The 19,071-nt window shown below is 57.8% G+C and overlaps 1 protein-coding gene across 1 annotated transcript; it reads right to left on the bottom strand.

Annotated features, from left to right (window-relative positions):
- Positions 1–1,085: 1,085 nt before the first annotated feature.
- On the bottom strand, positions 1,086–17,148 carry IGLON5 (IgLON family member 5). The gene is made up of 8 exons (XM_070771519.1): positions 17,026–17,148; positions 9,006–9,084; positions 7,921–8,153; positions 6,240–6,359; positions 4,882–5,016; positions 4,527–4,647; positions 3,811–3,965; positions 1,086–2,719 (listed from the first exon to the last, which is right to left on the bottom strand). Exons 1-8 carry the CDS (start codon positions 17,102–17,104, stop codon positions 2,631–2,633), a joined length of 1,011 nt encoding a protein of 336 aa, XP_070627620.1. The 5' UTR covers positions 17,105–17,148; the 3' UTR covers positions 1,086–2,630.
- Positions 17,149–19,071: the final 1,923 nt, after the last annotated feature.

Raw genomic sequence — 19,071 nt, 5'->3', positions numbered from 1 at the left:
ACAACTTAGTGACACCATCAAGTATTTGGGTTCTTTGTGTCCTGCTTTGCCACCCTATGTGTTGGCATATTGTCTCAAGTAACAAGATGGCTGCTGCAGCTCCAGGCATCACATCTTCACACAATTATATCTAATGACAAAAGGAAGGGAGCAGGGTTCCTTTCCTCACATGAATGAGGGGAAATTTTCCTGGAAGCCTGATAGCAAACTTCCCTTAAGTCTCACTGACCAAAAGCTGGCCATATCACTGTGAGGGAGGCTGGGAAACCAAATATCTCAGTCTGTGTCATGGAAGGTGGGCAAAGATGAAAGTGTAAACAAATAACTAAAGCATAGGCAACAATATCTGTCTCGGAGAGGCAAGGATGTGAGCCATTCTGGCTAAAGTTTGGTGTGAAAGAGGCCTTTGGAAAATAGAGACCTTGGATCTTTTTAGAAAGGTGATGGCTGGAGTCCTGGAACCTCTACATCTCTTCTATGTCAGTGAGAATTTTCATTTCTTTTGTAATCACTAGAAGTTGAAAACCTAACATGAGTTGGTTTAAACATACATGGGACTTTATTGCTTATGTAAGTGAAGGTAGGCATCAGGTAGGTTTTGATCCAGTTGCTCAAATGATGTCATCATGGACTCAGTTTCTCTAGACTTTTCACTCTGCATCCCATGGTGTTTCTATCACTCGCAGGCTCTATGTATTGTCCTCCCCACCAGTGCTATCCCCATAGACCCAAGATCTCTCCATGCGATGGAGAATAGACATCCTGCAGATCTTGACTTCATATTACTGAGCCACATTATCCCAACAGAAGAGCAGCTCTTCCCTGGAAATCCACACGGCTCTGGTGTTCGTTCTCTCATTAGTCTGGTTGAGCCATGTGCCCACCTCTGAACCAGTCACAGTGGGAAACGGGCTATGCCGAGTAGCTTCAGCCAATCAGGGGCCACCTCTGTAAATAGGTCAATTCCAAATCTACCAAAGAGAAAGGGGAGGGCAGAAGTGAAGCTGGGGAGGCACCACCAATGACCAGGAGTCTGCGCTCCACTCACCCATATGCTTACTGACGTTGACACTGGCAGGCGGAGACTTTGGAAAAAGGCGTTTATTGGTGTGGCGGTCTCAACACTCCCCATGAATCGGAACACACGGCCCCCAGGGCCCCCCCCCCGCCCCCCTCCCTGGCACCCCTCCCCCTCCCCTCCCTGTCCCCTGGACCCTGGGAATGGAAGACAATGTGGGATGGGGCCCCCATCTGAGGTACAGTCACTGCCCCTTGCCCCCCTGCCCCTGCTCTGCCCTCTCTCGCCCTCCCAAGCTCTGGGTGGTATAGTTTGGGGTGGGTGCTTATAAGAGGGTCTCCCGAGAGCTGGAGTTGGTAACATCTTGGTCTGGACTGGGAACGTCTGTGTGATGCCCCTCTCTTCCCCCATTTTGTGGGATGTGGTGTGCCAGCGTGGGGTATACCTACAATCCGAGCTGAAGTTACAGCCTCGGAGCGCCTTTCTGACATAGTTGCTCATCCTCGGGGGAACCACAGCTGGTCACCGGCTACAGGACAGCTGGAGCCAGGGGGCTATTGCTGGTCACAGTCGCTGGTGTGTGTGTGTGTGTGTGTGTGTCTAAGTGTGTGTGTGTGGGTGGTCAGGTCAGCCTTTGGGAGGGTCAGTTGGTGGAGAGGCCAGGCAGTGGTGGACCAGCAAGCTCACACTTGGCCGGCCGTAGGGGCGCTGAGGGCAGCTGGCGGGCGCTGCAGGCGGCCGAAGGGAGTGGGGGCGGGCTAGGGCAAAGCACTGAGACAGGTGACAGCAGGCACCGGCCTGACAATTGGACGGAAGCACCGATCGGCCCGGGAGAGGGCCAGAAAGTCCAGGGCTGGGAGGGACAGGGAAAGCGGGAAGGTCTCAGGCCGCTGAGCCGGTGATGGGGCCTCTGGCTCCAGGCAGGTGGTTGGTTGACAGCAGGGAGGCCCAGAGCCAAGGTGGAGATCCCGCACCTGCTCGCAGAGGTTGAGTGACAGCTTGCCAGGCAAGTCTGATGCCCCTCCCACTTCCAACCTGCCCGGGAGACAGCCTTTCAGCAGGGAGGGGAGGGGGCGGGGTGCGTGCATATACTGGGAAAGCGGGAACCTGGAAAACCTCCCCTCACAGCTTCCAGCACGAAGACCCCATACCTACCTCCAGCCAGAGGTGAGAGACAGCGGGGATGGGGGCAGTGGATGTGGGGGGTGTCCAGGAGGGAAGAGTGCTGAGCCCCCTTCCCCACCCCCCCATCCATACACACACACACACACATGCACACACACTCACACGCTTATGCTCACACCCACCACACACGCACGATCCAGTTGACAGCCTGAGCTAAGAGAGGGGTGTGGGGGTGGCCAGGGGTGGGTCACAATCAGAAAGGTGAACGGTGGCGAGAATGGCTGTAGAAAGATGCATAATTTTGCGTTATCCCTCACAGTGATGGGTTCTCTATAGATCTTCCCTCCTCCTCTTCCTTTTCCTCTTCTTCCTCAGCGGCCGAGAGCTCCTCCGCCCCTCGAGACCCACGGCGCTTGCTCCCCCTGCTCCTCTCGCTCTCGGCCTCAGCCCCCCCTCGCAGGGGGACACCAGCAGCACTGGGTTCTTCCTACATCCTCCACCACAGCCAGCCCAGGGCGGAGAGGAGGGTCAGGGGCCCTGGGGGCCTTGGGGCCGAGTTTTCCAGGGATCCTGGGCCTGGGGAAAGAGAGAAGGTCAAGGGAGGAGGCCCGGAGTGGAGAGAACCCATGCGTGTGTCTCCGCGTGTCTTGTTTCTGGGGTCTTGTCTGAGGCCTCCTCCTAAGGGCCTTTCCAGGTTTTCACTCAGGGACCCTGCCCCCTCGCCACACTCTGTTTTAATCTAATCATCTGGCTCATCTCTGTCCCTCCAACCCCTCCCGGCCCCCCGCGCCCCCCCCCCCCCCCCGCCCAGCCCACTGCGCTGCAAAGCTCTTTGGTAGATCTTGGCAGGGCTGGATTCTTTTGACCATTCAGGTCTCATTTCAAACGTTGCTTCCTTCAGGAAGCCTTCTCTGATGCGTTTGTCTACTGCTACTGCTAAGTCACTTCAGTTGTGTCCGACTCTGTGCGACCCCATAGACAGCAGCCCACCAGGCTCCCCCGTCCCTGGGATTCTCCAGGCAAGAACACTGGAATGAGTTGCCATTTCCTTCTCCAATGCATGAAAGTAAAAAGTGAAAGTGAAGTCGCTCAGTCGTGTCTACTGCTACCATCCCCAATTCTATTATTTTCTTGATAGTCCTTATCGATATACAAAATTGTTTTTTGCTTATGTATGTATTTGTTGACTTTTCGTTTTATTTGTCTACTTTATTGCTTTTCTACTACTGCTACTAGCTGTATGAGTCCCTAGACAAAAGTGAAAGTGTTAGTAGCTCAGTTGTGTCCGACTCTTTGCGACTCATGGACTGCAGCCCGCCAGGCTCCTCTGTACATGGGATTTCCTAGCCAAGAACACTGGAGTGGGTAACCATTCCCTTCTCCAGGGGAATCTTCCCAACCCAGGAATTGAACCCAGGTCTCCTGCATTGCAGGCATATTCTTTATCGTCTGAGCCACCAGACCTTGCCTCTTTTGTGCCTTGCTGTGTCCCCAGCATCCAATTCCCTCCCTTAGTAGGCGCTCAATGAACACGGGTCTTGGGCTCTCTCCTAAGCTCGGGGGTCAGTCGAGGGGCAGTTCTGCAGCTCCACCTCCCTGGCCATGCCCATTCAGGTCGGCCCCGCCCAAGCCCCGGCCCCGCCCCTTCCGCTCCTCGGGGGACGCACGCAGGAGCCGCATGGAGGCGCTGGATGTTCCCAGCCGGTTGGCTGCGCGGCACGTGTAGTTGCCGTAATGCCGGGCGCTCACGTTGGCGAAGAGAAGCATCGAGCGGGTGCGCTCCGTCTGCACCTTCAGGCCCTCGGCCGTGCCACTGCTCAGCCTGCCGGGGATCCGGGTCAGGGACCAGACCGCAGGACCCTGGCCCGGGACCCGCTCCGGACAAAAAGCCCAGCCCCCTGACTCCCAGATTCCCTGGAGACCCTACATTCTGTTCCCCCATCCCAGCGACCCCTAGCCTCTGGTTCTAACTCTCCATGGAACTCGGGCCACTCCCACCGATGCCCCTCTCCGGGCACCCAGACCCTCAACTCCGACCTTTAGGGATTCCCCAAATCCCAGGTTTAGGATTCTGCTAAACCTCAGATCCAGTGGTCCCCTAAAGCTAAAGCTTCTCCGACAAGTCTCAGCATCACCCCCACCCCAGACCTTCTTCCTGAATAGTCAGAGGCGGCCAGCCTCCAGCATTCATTATCCCAGGACCCAAATTTCCAGTAAGCCACCGCAGTTGCCCTGGGGCCCAGTGGACCCCAACACCTAGAACCCGGACACCGCCCCCACGCCCTAGTTCCCAGGACTCAGAACTCTGCTCCCTCTGCCCCCTCCCCGAGTCCCGAAGGACCGAGGACCCCACCACCACGGCCCGCCCCAGTGCCATCCTCACAGTCTGTCATCCTTGTACCACTGGAAATCCGCAGGGGGCACCGCCATGGCTTCGCAGCGCAGGAGGGCGGCCCGGCCCACGGCCGTGCGGGCGCTGGTCACGTCGGTGATGGTTGGAGGATCTGGTGAAGGACAGGGTCAGCGAATTTTCCTTGCCCAGTGCCGACGAAAGGGTCTCACCCCCAGCCCCTCCTTCCTCCTTCCTGGGAGTCCTCGAGCCCCCTCCTCTTAGACCCCTTCCTCCCGCAGACCCACCCCCTTCCTCCTCTCACACACTCTTCATCCCTAGGGACCCAGGGCCTGCCCCGCTTTCGTGCCCGTGCGGGGGCGGGGTGGGGAGAGGGGGGTCGGCTCACAGTTGACTGTGACCAACACGCGGCGGCTGTCCGGTGCAGAGTTAACCCCGTTGTGAGTCACGCACTCGTATTCCCCAGCCTGGCCCCGCTGGATGTCGGAAATCTCCAGAATCTCGCCTTCTGAGGTGAAGCCGTCTGTGGGGGGAGGGGAGGGGAGGGGGCGGGGCCGGACACAAACACTTAACACGGGACAACACGGGCACAACACGGACAAACATCAGCGGGGCGGACAGGCGCAAGGCCTGGAGTGCCGGGGTCGGTGGGGGGTGGGGGTTGCTGGGGTGGGACAGGGAATGAGGAGCTGGGACTTAGTAACTAGAACCCAGTGGAGAGGGTGCCAGAAGCTCCTGGGGCTCAGAAAGATCCAGAAAGCATAGACCCGGCGAGGGAGGATCCAGGATTCTGGGATCTAGCCCTTGGGGCCCAGGGAATCAGGAGCCGGTGACTGGAATCAGCAATCCAGGTATCGGGGGTCTTAGAACAGTGTGCCCGCTCAGAAGACCCTTTGGGACTCACAGCATTGGGGGAGCCAGGAACTGAAGACCAGGACTGTGGGGCTCAGATGAAGTGGTAGGGGAGGATCCAGGGATCCGAGACCTAGTTATTGCGTTCTGGGGTCCCAAGAGATCTAGGGGCTGGCACATTTGGTCTCCCAAGACCCAGTGAGTGAGGATCCAGGGGTCTGGGAAATGGTGGTGGAGATCCAGATAAAGGGGACAGTGCGGAATGTTTAGGATCTGGAATTTCCCATTCAGGTCCCTCTGTTTGGGGGCCGCCGTGCTTCTCAGCTCTACCTTGGGATTACTTGAAGGGCTTGTTAGGACAGACTGTGGTGGTGATGGGAGGAGGGGTGGTTCTGACTCATGCCTTTCTGGCAAGTCTCCAGGTGATGCTCCTTCTGTGAGTCTGGGGACCATACTAAGAGAACCCATGGCCTGAGGGATCTGCCAGAGATGCAGTAACGTGAACAGGAGATGGGAACATGGGCAGGGGCCGTGGCGCTAACCTGGCTCCGGCCATCTAGTGGGTGGGGGTCTGAGTCCAGGAGAATCCTGTGAGCTGGTGGGGAAGAGACTGGGGCTGCTAGAGTTAGGGATGGGGAGCAAGCTGGGATCTAGCAGGTGGGTGGAGGAAACAGCCCCAGCCTGGGAGGGCGCATGGGTAGGCTCTAAGGCTCTGGGGTCTGTTGGTAAAATAACAGGACCAGGTAGGGGGAAATCCGGTCATGACAAGGCTTCTAGGGGGATCAAAGGAGGCAGGAGTGGGAGGTTCTGGGTATCTAGCTAGGAACATGGGGAGCTTTGGGCCCAGCCTGTGGAGTGGGGGAAGGGACTTTCAGCCAGGGGTGGGGTCCTCACCTCGGAGCTGCCTCCAGGTGACCGTGGGCTCCGGCCGCCCTACAGCCAGGCAAAGCAGGTTCACGTTGCTCCCCTCATTCACTGTCACAGGCGAAGAGATATTCACGATGCGGGCAGGGACTGCAGGCCGGAGGGAAGGTCAGTGAGAGGTGCTGTGGGTTCCCAGGACCCAGGATCTAGGCCTGGTCCCTCCTCCCTCAGACCAGGAGTCCAGACCCCCAGCTCCTCCTCCCTCAGACCCAGGGGTTCAGCTGACATTCCTGTCTCTCTGTAAGAATTCCTCTGTGTTTCCCCTTCCCTCTGGATCTGGCTCCTTCTCCAGTTGCTGGTCTTGTGTCTTCCTCACTCTTTCTCAGTCTCTCTCCACCTTCCTTCTCACACGGTTTCTATTTTCTATCTTTGGGTCTGAATTCCTCCCTTCCCATCTCTATTTGTATTGATTAATATTATTATTTTCAGTTAATTTGTTTAGCTAATGCTTGTATGGTACTTACTGAGTGTAAGCTTACCCTGTTTTAAGTATTTCACAAAAATGAACCCATGAAACCCTCACTACTTCCCTCTGGGGTGCATGCATGCTTGCTCAGTCGCTTCAGTCCTGTCTGACTCTTTGTGACCCCGTGGACTGTAGCCCGCCAGGCTCCTCTGCCCATGGGATTGTCCACGCAAGAATGCTGAAGTAGGTTGCCATGCCCTCCTCCAGGGTATCTTTCTGACCCAGGGATGGAACTCTTGGCTCATTCATCGCAGTCCGATTCTTTACCAACTGAGCCACCGGGGAAGCGAGATGTTGCTCTTTTCATCAATTCTAACACATGGGGGTGTTCCCCGCCTCGACCCCGCCCCCTCTGAACATTTCTCCAATCAGAGTGGCCTTATGAGGACGCCAGTGTTTAACTGGCAGGTTACACTCCCACCCCGTTTCTAGCAAGCAGAATAAAGTAAAGGTGTCCCTTCCAACGGATGACGTCTTGAATTTGATATATGACAGCGTCATCTCCATTTTGCAGATGAGGAGTCTGATCGTCCGGCTCGCTTTGGGTGGCTCAGCCCCTGGGTGGCAGCGGCAAGGTTGGAACCGGAGGATTTGGCTCGCAGGTCGGGGCTTGTCTAGAGCAGGGCTGAGCCGTCCCTGGCTTCCTGTCTCTCCACGTGCTCGCTGCCCTCCAAACTACCTCTGATGCCAGCCTCCCGCCCCCCCCCGCCCCCCCCCGCCCCCCCCCCCCCCGCCATGGGTCTCTCCAGCCCCACCTCTCCCGCTCTGAGCATCCAGCCTCCGCACGTGCTGTTCTTTTTCCTGAAGGTCTCAGCTCAGACGTGATGTCTGGGAAACTGCCTCTCCTCGGAAAGACACCTCCAGACAGGCAGGGCCAGCCTGCCTGGCTCATCTCTGTCCCTGGCCTGTGGAGCAGTGCCTGCACTCAGCAGGCGCTCAAGAAACAGGGCTGAGCCAATGAACTCGGGGTCTTCCTCCAAGTGCCCCCCCGCCTGCGTATCTCTCCTGCCCTGGAGGTTGTCTCTGACTTTCTCTCCCTCTGCCTGGCTGGAATCTGTGAGGGCAGGGAGTGTGTCTGTCTTCTCACGGGTGTCCCTGGGATTGACGAGGACGCGAGTGTCTCCTCTCCCCAGCGCGCATCCCTGGCTCCCCCCTTCCCCGCCAGGGCCCCAGCAGAGGGCTCACCATGGACGATGAGGTAGACCTGAGTGGTGTACGGCTGGTGGCGGGTCTGGAAGGAGCAGGTGTAGAGGCCCTCGTCGCCCAGCCCCACCTGGGTGATGAGGATGGAGAACTCCTCGGGAGTGTTGGTGAGCAGCCGCACCCTCGGGTCACTGGTCCAGCGGTCGTTGCCCGCGTACAGGATGTTGGAGCGGTTCAGCCAGGCTACTCGGGTCACATGCTCATCAATGAAGCAGCTGGAGGGGAGGATGAGGGGAGGGCAGTTCTTCTCTCCCCTACCCCCGCCTGGCCCTCCAGGGTGACCCCTGTCAAGGGGGCTTGGAGGGGGAAAGAGGAAGGCTCACTGCATCTCCAGTTCCCACGGCAGTCCTGGGAGGCAGCTGTGACTGTGCCCACTTTACAGGTGGGCAAACTGAGCTTCAGAGAGGGATAGTTGTAAGCCCAAGTGTACAATGGTATGACAGCTGATGATTACTGAGTGACTGCTGTGTGTCAGAGAACCAAAAAGAGGGGGACAGACACCCCGGGGGAGAGGGACAGAGATACAGAATGACAAGCGACCCAGGAGAGCAGAGAGCTGGGGGAGGGTAACACCGGTTCTCATTAAACAGTCAGTGTGCCAAGCTCTCTAAGGTCAGCGTGTGTTGTTGTCGTTTAGTTCCTAAGTGGTGTCTGACTTTTTCGTCACCTCATGGACTGGAGCCTGCCAAGGCTCTTCCATCCATGGAATTTCCCAGGCAAGAATACTGGAGCAAGTTGCCATTCCCTTCTCCAGGGGATCTTCCAGACCCAGGCATTGAACCCGGGTCTCCTGCGTTGGCAGGTGGGTTCTTTACCACTGGGCCACCAGGGAAGCCCCCGGGGTATATGTACAGACTCTTGCATCCTCCTAACAACCTAGATGGTGGTTGTCGTTCCTCCACCCATTTGACAGATGGGCACACTGAGGCCCAGGGTGGGGCCGGGCCCAGAGTCTGGGCCCTGATGGCCTCTGTCCCGATGATGGGGGAGGTATGGGTGGGGCCTGCGGGTCAGGGCAGTTCCCCACTTAAGGAGGACGAAGGGTCAGCACTTCTGCGTCCCCCTACCTGAGTGTGGCGTTGTCGCCTTCACACACCGTGTAGTTGTCGGCAGGGGAGCTGAACTCCAGGCTCTGAGACAGCAGTCCTGTGGAAGGGAGGGTAGCTCAGCTGGGCAGGACCATGCTCATGTGTACACACACACACACACACACACACACCCTGGCAGACACACACTTCCCACACCCACTGGCACACACATTCACTGATGTTTCCAAAGACACTCACCGCAGACACACGCAATGTATCTTCCCACAAGCCCATGCTGACCCAGACAGGCTGGGACACACAAACCAAACACCTCCCGAGACACTGAGACAACACAGTCACAGCACATAAACACGTGTATATGCACAAAGACACACGTACATCAAAGCTCAAGCATACACTCACAGATGCTGTGTACAGATGTGTGCACACGCACACTCATAAACACAGAAATGCACATGTGCAGATACAGACACACAAAGCTGTGCACACACATACACACACAGACATGTGTAAACATGGCACACACATACATGTTCACAGTGAACACACACAGATTCAAGAGTACACACACACACATATCCACATACACGGGGGCACATACACATATTCAAAGACCCACAAGTACACTCATATACACAGATGTATGTACAGATGTAACAGACAGGTACACACATGTACACACATTAATTCAGAAATACATGGAAAGACAGGCTGCAGGCAGATACTCAACACTCACATGTGTGCACACAGACACCCAGACACGCAAACACCAGCACATACACAAACACGGATGTGTGCGAATATCCACGGACACACATGTATCACAGATGCCCAGGACGCCCTCTGGCGTGGTGTAGAGACCCCTGTGCCCGATCCCATGCTCTGGCAGGCGCATGCCCACTCCTGCCTGACCACTCCAGTGCCCCTGCGCCTGGCAGAACCCCCGCCCCCACCCATTCATCTCTCCGTGGACCGTGGCCAGAGGCTGGACAGGGGCCAGGGAGGGGGGGCTGGGCCCGCGGAGGCGGCGGATGGAGACAGCACCGGGCGGGGGAGAGGAAGAGGCCGGGTGACCTTGGACGCCTGCGGAGGCTTGGCCCCGCTCAGGGCTGCCCTGGCCCCCCACCCCGGAATGAGGAACTGATTAATCTGATGAATTAATTGCCCACGCCGCCCCAATGACTCCCGGAGGCCCTCTCCATCAGCAGCCCCTCTGGACGCGGCTGGGGCAGAGCCAGGGTGGTGGGCTCACCAGGCCCCAGGATTTGGGGCCTGGGGCCTGCAGCCCTCACCCCCGGTTCACCCGCGCCGGAGTTGCTCTGGTCATTTGGTGAGCCCTGGAGAGAGGGAAGGGACTCGCCAGCCCTGAGCCTGGCAGAGAGGATGTGCCAGGACAGCCCTAGGAAGAGGAGGGGGCAGCCAGGGGACAGACAGACACACACACACAGTCACCAGGGCCCGGGAAAGAGTCAGCCCTGGGGACAGGAAACAGTCCCATCCACAACAAGCGGGTCCCACTGAGGGACAGAGGCGTACACACTTAGGCTGAGGCACACAGCCTGGGACACACCCCCGGGAGAAGGTCAGTTAGAAGAGACAGCTCTTTCCCAGAAGCACACGGGTCGGCCACCAGCCACGACACCCTGACCAGCCCCCCGACATAACCAGATGCACACGGTTACACACATGCAGCCCCACACACGCAGGTGCAAAGTCTACACACAGTTACAGCCCTGCACAAAGACTCTCTCTCTCTCACACACACACACACACAGGCTTCATCGGTCACAGTGACCTCCCAGCCTGAGGGCTACGCTCATCCCCACCGCAGACAGTCGTGCATGAAGCTACAGCCTGACACATGGACGGAGGCTCTCAAATACAAAGCGACCGCCCTGGGCCAAGAGTCGGGCACATGCAGCCATGCTGTCACCTACAATCAGATCACACACAGCCATGCACACACACACACGCACACCCCATAGATCTGTCATACTGGTCACACACATCCCAGACCAAGCTTGCACCATCTCAGCACCGTTGACATCGGGAGCTGGATGATTCTTCATGGTGGGGCCACCCTGTGCAGTGTAGAATGTTTGAGAGCATCCCGGATTTGACTCCCCAGATGCCAGGAGCTCCCCCACCCCAACCAAAAATGCCGGCATCACCAGATGCCTCCTGGGAGCCAAAATCACCCTGCCCTCCCCGCAACCCCCAACTTCCCCAGCCCTCTGACAGCAACTGTCCCAGGTTCAAGGAGGCCCACCCCACGGCGGGGGTTGAAGAAGGAGCTGTCCAAGGTGCCCCCAAAGCCTCAGGGTAGAACCAAGGGCTCCTGAGCTCAGCCTCGGGCCCTGGGGTAGGGTGCGGACCTCACAGAAGAGGGCAGGATCTTAATCACATGTCCCAGGAGACAGAGAAACAGACAGACAGACAGACAGACAGACAGACACACACACACACACACACTGTTTGCCAGAGGGATCTTTCCAACACTCAGAGCGGCCTCCAGCGCGAAGTTCCCGCCCCTCAGCCTGGCATCTAGGGCCCTGACATCTGTCTCCTGCCTCCTCTCCCCTAGTGCGACCCAACCCCACATTCCCCATTTTTCTTCCCCCTCTCTCCCTCCCACTATTCCCCATCAAAACGCTTCTCCTTCTCCAGGCACCTGGTATATGGGGCCTCTCGGAGGAGAGATGGCCCATCCGAGCCCACACAGCCTCTCGCTCTTTTCCCAGGGCTCCGTGGATCAGAAGCGTCTGCCTCCCCCACCTGCTCCTCCAGGGCAGGGCCCGGCTCAGACCATCTGCGTCCCCAGCACGCCCAGCTGGGCCCTGGCTGAGGGCAGTCTCGGGAGATGAGTGATGAAGTTATCTCAAGTGGGTCTTGGATGCCTGGTCTGTGTGTCTATAAATTCGGATGTCTGCCTGTCGGTCTCTTCCAGTTCCCAGACTCCAGGCTCAGGAGGACCCTGTGTGCTGTGTGACCTTGGGTAAGTCCCTTCCCCTCTCTGGGTGTCAGTAAATGGAGGAGAGGGTCAGGTTAGCCATCCCACCACCCTGTCTGTCGCTGGGCCGGGCCCCACCATCTGTCTGAGTCACAGTCGCCGTCCCTCCCTCTTAGTCTCAATCACCTGGACTGTCTAGGTCTGCTTTCCTCACCAGATGGGAGCCTCTCAGGGTGGGGCCTGGGTCTCCTCATCTGCAGCATCACCCTACCCACAGTCTATCCCATAGGCAGCCTCAGACATGTTTAATAGCTAAATAAACAAGCTAATGCACATGAGGTCCCCTCTGTAGGAATTCTGCTTGGAAAACGCTGAATCCTTACTCTTTCTCGTCCTCTTTTGTTTTCCCGCAATGCCTGCAGTACCTCCCTTAGAGCTCAGATCACACTGTGGTGACTGTCTGTGTCTCTCTCCCCTATCAGATTATAAGTTTCTTGAGGGCAGAGCCTGAGTCTGACTCAGGTTTGTGTCCCCAGGATCTCCCAGCACCAGGCCTGGTCTGGAAGGCCTTGGGAAAAATTTGCTGAATGAGTAAATGTAAATGGATGCCTGCAACATGCTGTGCCAACTTTTGAACTCCTATGCATTCCTCAAAACCCCAGCTCAAATGCCCCCTCCTCCAGAAGTACTTCCCTGACTGTACAAGGTGGACAGTTCCCACTGTCTCTACTGAGTACCCTCTGATTCAGCTGTGACAGCATCCAGGTGTGTTTTCCCTTCCTGACCAGGAGTTCTCTGAAGGCCTGAAACTTGGTTGTGCCCCCCAAGTTGGACTTAGAGAACTGTTGGTAGAGGGGCTGGATATCTCTAGAGATTGGATAAGAAAGCCCTGAGGAGCCTGGGCTGATAGATCAAATGTCTGTCCCATCATTTCCTGACTGGGTGACCCCTGGCCAGTCTGAGCCTCAGTTTCCTCAACTGTAGAAAGGATAAAAATGGTATTTCTTCCCTCAGCAGGCTTTTTGTCAGGGATTCCATGAGAACATGCAAGCATAATGCTTAACTCAGTGCTTAGCAGGCAGAAATGCTTGCTGTTCTTAACAGCACCTTCTTTTTAAAGAAACATCTATTGTTATCGCAGGTTCGGTGTCGGTCCCCTGGGGGTGGGGGAAGGGCAGGGCGGGTCTGGGTTGTAGGTTGCTCTATGCCCAGCACCCACCCCTGAGTCCAGGACTCAGCATCTGTTCTGCTACTACTAAGCAAGCATAACCAGCCTGCTAAATGAATGGACTGGGGAGCCTGGCTGCCTAGGTTCAAATCCCAGCTGCACCACCGAGCTGCACAAGTTACTTCCTACAACAGAGACTCAGTTTTCCCACCTCTAAATGGGGCCCATCAGGGCCCATCATGCCTCAGTCACTGGCTTGAGGGGGAGAGGATGAAAGAAGGTCACCCAAGCAGGCTCCTGCTAGTTAAGTGCCTGCAAACAGCTCTACTTGTGTTGGCTGGTGGGATGGTTATGGGGCAGGGAGCAGCCTGGTGGTGGATCCAATTGTGATGGGAGGGACCATGTGGGTCTCTGCCATTCCAGACGAGTGACTCTCATATGCTGTGCTGTGCTGTGCTGTGCTAGGTCGCTTAAGTCATGTCCAACTCTTTGCAACCCTAGGGACTGTAGCCCGCCAGGCTTCTCTGTCCATGGGATTCTCCAGGCAAGAATAATGGAATGGATAGCCATGCCTTCCTCCAGGGAATCTTCCCAAACCAGGGATTGAACCAGTGTCTCTTAAGTCTCCCGCATTGCCAGGTGGGTTCTTTACCCACTGAGCCACCTGGGAAGCCCAAGAAAAGGCTAGTCTAACTGCCACTGCAGAGCCCCCAGACCCCTCTCCCTCTTGGCTGACCTCCCATATACTCCTTATCACTGATGTCCAGTGTCTGTATGCTGAGCCTAGAGCCCTGGAACTCTCCACGTGCTGGCCGTTCCTTTCCACTGGTCCCTTGTGGCTCAGCTGGTAAAGAATCCGCCTGCGATGCAGGAGACCTGGGTTCGAACCCTGGGTTGGGAAGACTCCCTGGAGAAGGGAAAGGCTATCCACTCCAGTATTCTGGCCTGGAGAATTCCATGGGGTCGCAAAGAGTTAGACACGACTGAGCGACTTTCCCTTTCCCTTTCCCACTGCAGAGCCTTTGCTTCTGCTGTCCCCAGGGGATCTTGCCAAGGCTGACTCCTCCCCTCCTTTCAGTCTGAACTCCACTCAGCGGCTCAGATGTTACCTGAGCTCCCAAGGCCAACTCGCCTGCCTGCCGAGTCATTCTCATTTCCTCTGTGCTCATCACTCTCTAATATCACCTGTTTACTTTCTAGGTTTGGTTTTAGTTGGTGGATCTCTCTCCATCTCACTAGGATGTAAGCTCCAGGAGGTCAGGGACTCCACTGCTGTGTTTATAGATCCCCAGTGTTTAGAACAGCGACTGTGTACCTAGTAAATATGTGTTAAATGAGCTAACAAGGCAGCGCCCACAGTCTAGACAAGCTAGGTGCTTGGGGGACCCCCTAGAGAAGGGTCCCTATGCCTGAATTCACCCTTCCCCTGCTTCATGTAATATGGCAAAGGAACCACCCCCAAATCACCAGCTGCAGCTACTTTTCTAAGTGGATGTGTGGATGTGTGTTGGCATAAAGAATTTAGAGGGGAAAAAAGTAAAGACAGAGCAATATCTACAGATGCCAGGGAGGTAGAGTTGAGTGGAAAAAAGCCAGTTGCAGAGAAATGGCTTTACTTTGTTTCTATCTTGGGAGAAACATCAACAAACTAACCAATCCTTTACAGACGCTGAACTCTGCCTGTCTGACCCTGCAAGTGAGAGGCTCCTGGGGAGGCTGAGGACCCTGGCTCTCTCTTGAGACTGGAACGTGGGGGCGGGACGTGGCGGGGTTTGCTTTTATGCATTCTTGTAGTGGATGGTTCACTCGTATGCTCTCCTCCCGTAATCTGGAAACCATCAAATGAATAAAAGAGAGGAGGAAATGCAATCTGGTATGACTTCCACCGGCTTTTTCTCAGCCTCAGCCGTCAAGCGGTGGCGGGTAGGTGGGGCTGTCTTTCCAACCGTCTAATCCTGTCTCAGCTCACCCGCCAGCCACTCTGCCCTCTGTCCCTCTGGTCGCAGTCCTCTAGTAGGGGACAAACGGCCCAGAGGTGGGAATGCACTTGACCCAGGTCACAGACCGTCTCCTGGTTCCACCAAGCTCCCAGCCCTGCATGTGTGAACAACAGTGATTTCTAGGGTTCTGAAGAGTCAAAGTAGAAGGCAAGTGGGAAGTGATCTTGAGAGTAAAGGAAGAGAGAGAAGAAAATGGAGAGGTGAAGGGAGAAGGCCAGAGACATTTCAAAGGACAAGGAGGAGAATGAGTGACCCGGGGTGGGACATGAGTTCCCAGAAGTGGATGAGGATCAAGGCACCGTGTGAGGGGCTGGAAAGAGACACACACACACACACACACACACACGGGGTGTGACGGGGACAAGCAGTTCCAGAGGCTGAACGGGCCAGGTATGGAATTGTGCTGAACCCAGCAGCGATGGAGAGCCAGCGACCCAGCCACGGAGACCAACGGGATGTCACCCTGAGACAGGGAGCCTCCGGAAATGGCCGAGACGTGAGAGAGATCCAGAGAGACAAGCGATAGAGACAGAGAGACACAGACAGGCAGGCAGAAAGTCAGACAGGGATTCAGACGGGCCAGGTGGGAGGGGCACCCAGACGCTTTGCACCAGGGAGGGGGTGATCACCCCCGCCCCCGGCGCCGCCCGCCAGCATCCCTTGTGACTCTGGCTGTCTGCAGGTGCGGCTCTGGGTCGGACCGGGCGACGGTGTTTATGTGGCTGTGCCTGACCGGCGTTGTGTGGGTGGGAGGCTGAGAGCCGCTGTCTCGCGGAGACTGTCGGGGGTTCTAGGATGTTCCTGACTGTGTGTCCCTGCCTCTGTGATTCTGGGTCATTCTGGGGTGATTCTTCAGAAGCACTAAATGAACCCCAGCCCCTGCCTCCAGCCTCCTAGCTCTCCCCTCCCCTCCTTAGGGGGTCATCTCTTGGACCACCCCCAGGTCGCCTGCCTGCTGGGAGATACAAGGTCCAGCCATACATCTTCTAAACAGAGACTGCCAAGTTCACCACCCCCCAGCCTCTCCCCTACCATTCTTCCCTTCCAGCTCTACAAAAGACCAGCCCCTAGCTCCCCCCTCAACTAGGAAGACTGATATTAACCCTTTGACCCCGGGTTAACCCTTCCCTTCCCGCGGTCCTCAGTCACCCTCTGTCCTGCCCCGAACCCAAATATTCAGCCAGGGCTTTCCACATCTGGAGTCCCCAGCCCAGCACCCCAACTTCTTGGATCTTCAGCCCCATCTCCCCTTACACATAAATGCAATCCTCCACATACTAACACTTTCTCCCAACCTAGACGACCCAGCTGGGGAATTTCAGTCCCTTCCCAGCTGAGAGCCCAGCCCCACCCCCTTCTTTTGCCGCCCCGGGACGGAGGTCTCTGGACACCCCTGCCCCCATCTCTTACTGACCCTGGGAACCTGGGAAGACCCCCAACCTTCCCCCAGAAACGCCGACCCCAGCCCGCAGGCCGGGACCCTCTGGGGACCCTCCCAGGCAGAGATGAAGACCCCCGACGGGGCATCCCTCTGCCTAACCCCCACCAACTCAGTTCAGAGATCCTGCCCGGGGACCCTTACTTAGCGTCAGATCTCCCCACGACGATCCCGAGCCGCAGACTCCCGCCCCCAGGCCGGGACCAGGTGTCCGCGACCCTCTCACCGACCCGGAGAAGCAGACCCCCGCCCCTAGGCCCAGGCTCGGGCCCCAGGACGCGGACCCCTGCCCCCGGGCATGGAGCCAGACGTCCGAGGACCCCTCTCCCAACCAGAGGATGCTGCCCCCGCCCCCCCAGGCCCAGACCTCGGCGTCCGGGGGCCTCCTCCTCCCCGCCCGGAGATGCTCTGTCCCCCGCCCCCAATCCCCGCTCGGGACCCTGGAGTCCCGGCCGAGCCCCCCGCCCCCGGCGCTGCGGTACCTCGGCTGATGACTGCCAGGCCGGCCAGGGCGGCGGCGGCGAGAAGCCGGAGCCGGGCCCCGGGCGCAGGGGGGGGCATCGCGGCAGCGGCGGCGCGAAGGGGGAGGGGAAAGGGGGGGCCGGTCCGGGGCGCGCGAGGCCTGGGGGGAGAGGGGGAAGGGGGAGGGGGACCCCGCCTGCGGCTGCACCGGCCCGGGGGGCGGCGGGGGCGGGGGGAGGGGGCTGGGGGGGCGCGACGAGGCGGCCGGAGCTGCTGCAGACCCGGGGAGGGGGCGGCGCTGACGGGCAGGAAGGCCGACCAATCAGGGCAGGCAGGGGGCCGGGGAGGCGGGGCTGAGGGGGGGCGCTTGTTGGAGGGAGAGGCCTTTGTTACTGCGGCCCGGCCCCTACCCCCTCCCGCCACGGCCGTCCCCGCGGCTTCCCCGCCTCGGATCCCTAGGACCCCGGGCCGGGACACTGTCCCTGGAAGCTACCTTCCTCCTGCTTCAGGCCCCAGCCTCCTCCTCCCGCAGACCCAGAAATCCCGGCTCCCCAGACCCTGGAGATTGGTCCCCCGGTCCTCGCTGCCCCCAAACCCAGGAACCAGAGTCCCCAGTGCCCTCCCGCACCCAGACCCAGGAATCCTGGTCCCCAGCCTCCTTCTCCCCTAGCCCCAGGAGTCCGGGCTCCCAGCACCCCCAGACCCTGGAGTCTGGTTCCCCAGTCTTCACTGCCCCCCAGAGCCAGGAACCAGAGCCCCCCAACCCCCTCCCGCACCCAGACCCAGAAATCCTGGCCTCAGCCCCAGGAGTGCCAGCACCCAACCCCTCCAGACCCAGGAGTCTGCTCCCCCAGTCTCCCCTCCCCTAGACCCAGGAACCAGAGCTCCCAGTGCCCTCCCCCACCCAGACCCAGGAATCCTGGTCCCCAGCCCCTTTCTCTCCTAGCCCCTCAGCAGTCTGGGATCCCAGGCCCCTCAGACCCTGGAATCTGGTCCCCTAGTCCTCAGGGCCCCCAGACCCAGGAATTGGACCCCCTGTCCCCATCTTCTTGTGAGACAGAGTTCTACTTCTCTGTCTACTTTCATGAATAACAGTGACTCTGGGGTGAAATTTCCTTTGGTTCCCCGCCCTTCTCCCCATCCCTCATCCCCAGGATAACAAGGAAATGGGGAGAGACTGGGGGACCTGATCTTCGGAGGTGGTGATTCAGGGTTTAGGGATGAAAAAGCCCCACTGCTCATTTTTTCACTTCCTTGGCTGTATGACCTTGGACCAGTCCCTTCTCTTCCCAGAATCTCGGTGTCTTCCCTGTGAGATGGAATCATCTCTATATCTCAAGGTTACTGAGAAGAACAATAGCAACCCTGGGAGGGTGCCAGCTCTCCCTGGCACCCCAGCAGCCTGTAGTTGGTGCTTTCCTCCTGGTTCCACTATGCGTCCATTTACTAGGTACAGTCCTCTGGATGAGGACTGCCAGATGAGGTGTCCCGGTCCCTGTCCTCCCAGTCCCTGACCTCCCTACAGGCTCTGAGGCAAGAGAACTACCCCTGAGCCTACTGCCTGTCCAGGGCACTTGGAGGCAGGAGTTACTGAAGTCACTCTCTAGAGGCTGTTTTACCGCAAAAGCAGGAAAAGTGAAAGTGTAAGTCGCTCAGTCGTGTCCATTCCCTTGCGATCCCATGGATTGTAGCCCACCAGGCTCCTCTGCCTATGAAGTTCTCAAGGGAAGAATACTGGAGTGGGTTGCCATTCTCTTCTCTGGGGAACCTTCCAATCCTCTATTCCTCCCTGATCCCTCCACATCCAATCTGTTTGCAGGAGCAGTTGGCTCAGCCTCCAAAATGGATCTCTGCTGTGTCCTCTTCTCCCCACTCTGCCCTGCTCTGAGCTGTCACCTCTCCCCTGGATGGCTGCTCTGACGGCAGCAGCCAATGCCCCGGTCTCCTGGCCTCCGCTTCTGTCTCCACCAGAATACGCACACCACCTGATGCTACTGCCCTGCCTCACTCGCTCACTCAGCTCCAGCTGCTCTGCCATTCATTCTGCTGCTTGAACAAGTCCAACC

The sequence above is a fragment of the Bos indicus genome, chromosome 18 (genome assembly GCF_029378745.1).
Source record: "Bos indicus isolate NIAB-ARS_2022 breed Sahiwal x Tharparkar chromosome 18, NIAB-ARS_B.indTharparkar_mat_pri_1.0, whole genome shotgun sequence".
NCBI lineage: Eukaryota > Metazoa > Chordata > Mammalia > Artiodactyla > Bovidae > Bos > Bos indicus.
The sequence above is the reverse complement of the archived record's forward strand: the minus strand, read 5'-3'. Positions and strand labels throughout refer to the sequence as shown.

What these genes read in the sequence shown, in the direction of transcription:
- IGLON5 (XM_070771519.1), bottom strand. Translation starts at nt 17,104, where the DNA reads ATGCCCCCCCCTGCGCCCGGGGCCCGGCTCCGGCTTCTCGCCGCCGCC. An exon ending in CCTGGCAGTCATCAGCCGAG is followed by an intron (nt 9,085 to 17,025) that starts GTACCGCAGCGC and finishes TCCCTTCCACAG; the next exon opens with GACTGCTGTCTCAGAGCCTG. An exon ending in GGCGACAACGCCACACTCAG is followed by an intron (nt 8,154 to 9,005) that starts GTAGGGGGACGC and finishes CCTCCCCTCCAG; the next exon opens with CTGCTTCATTGATGAGCATG.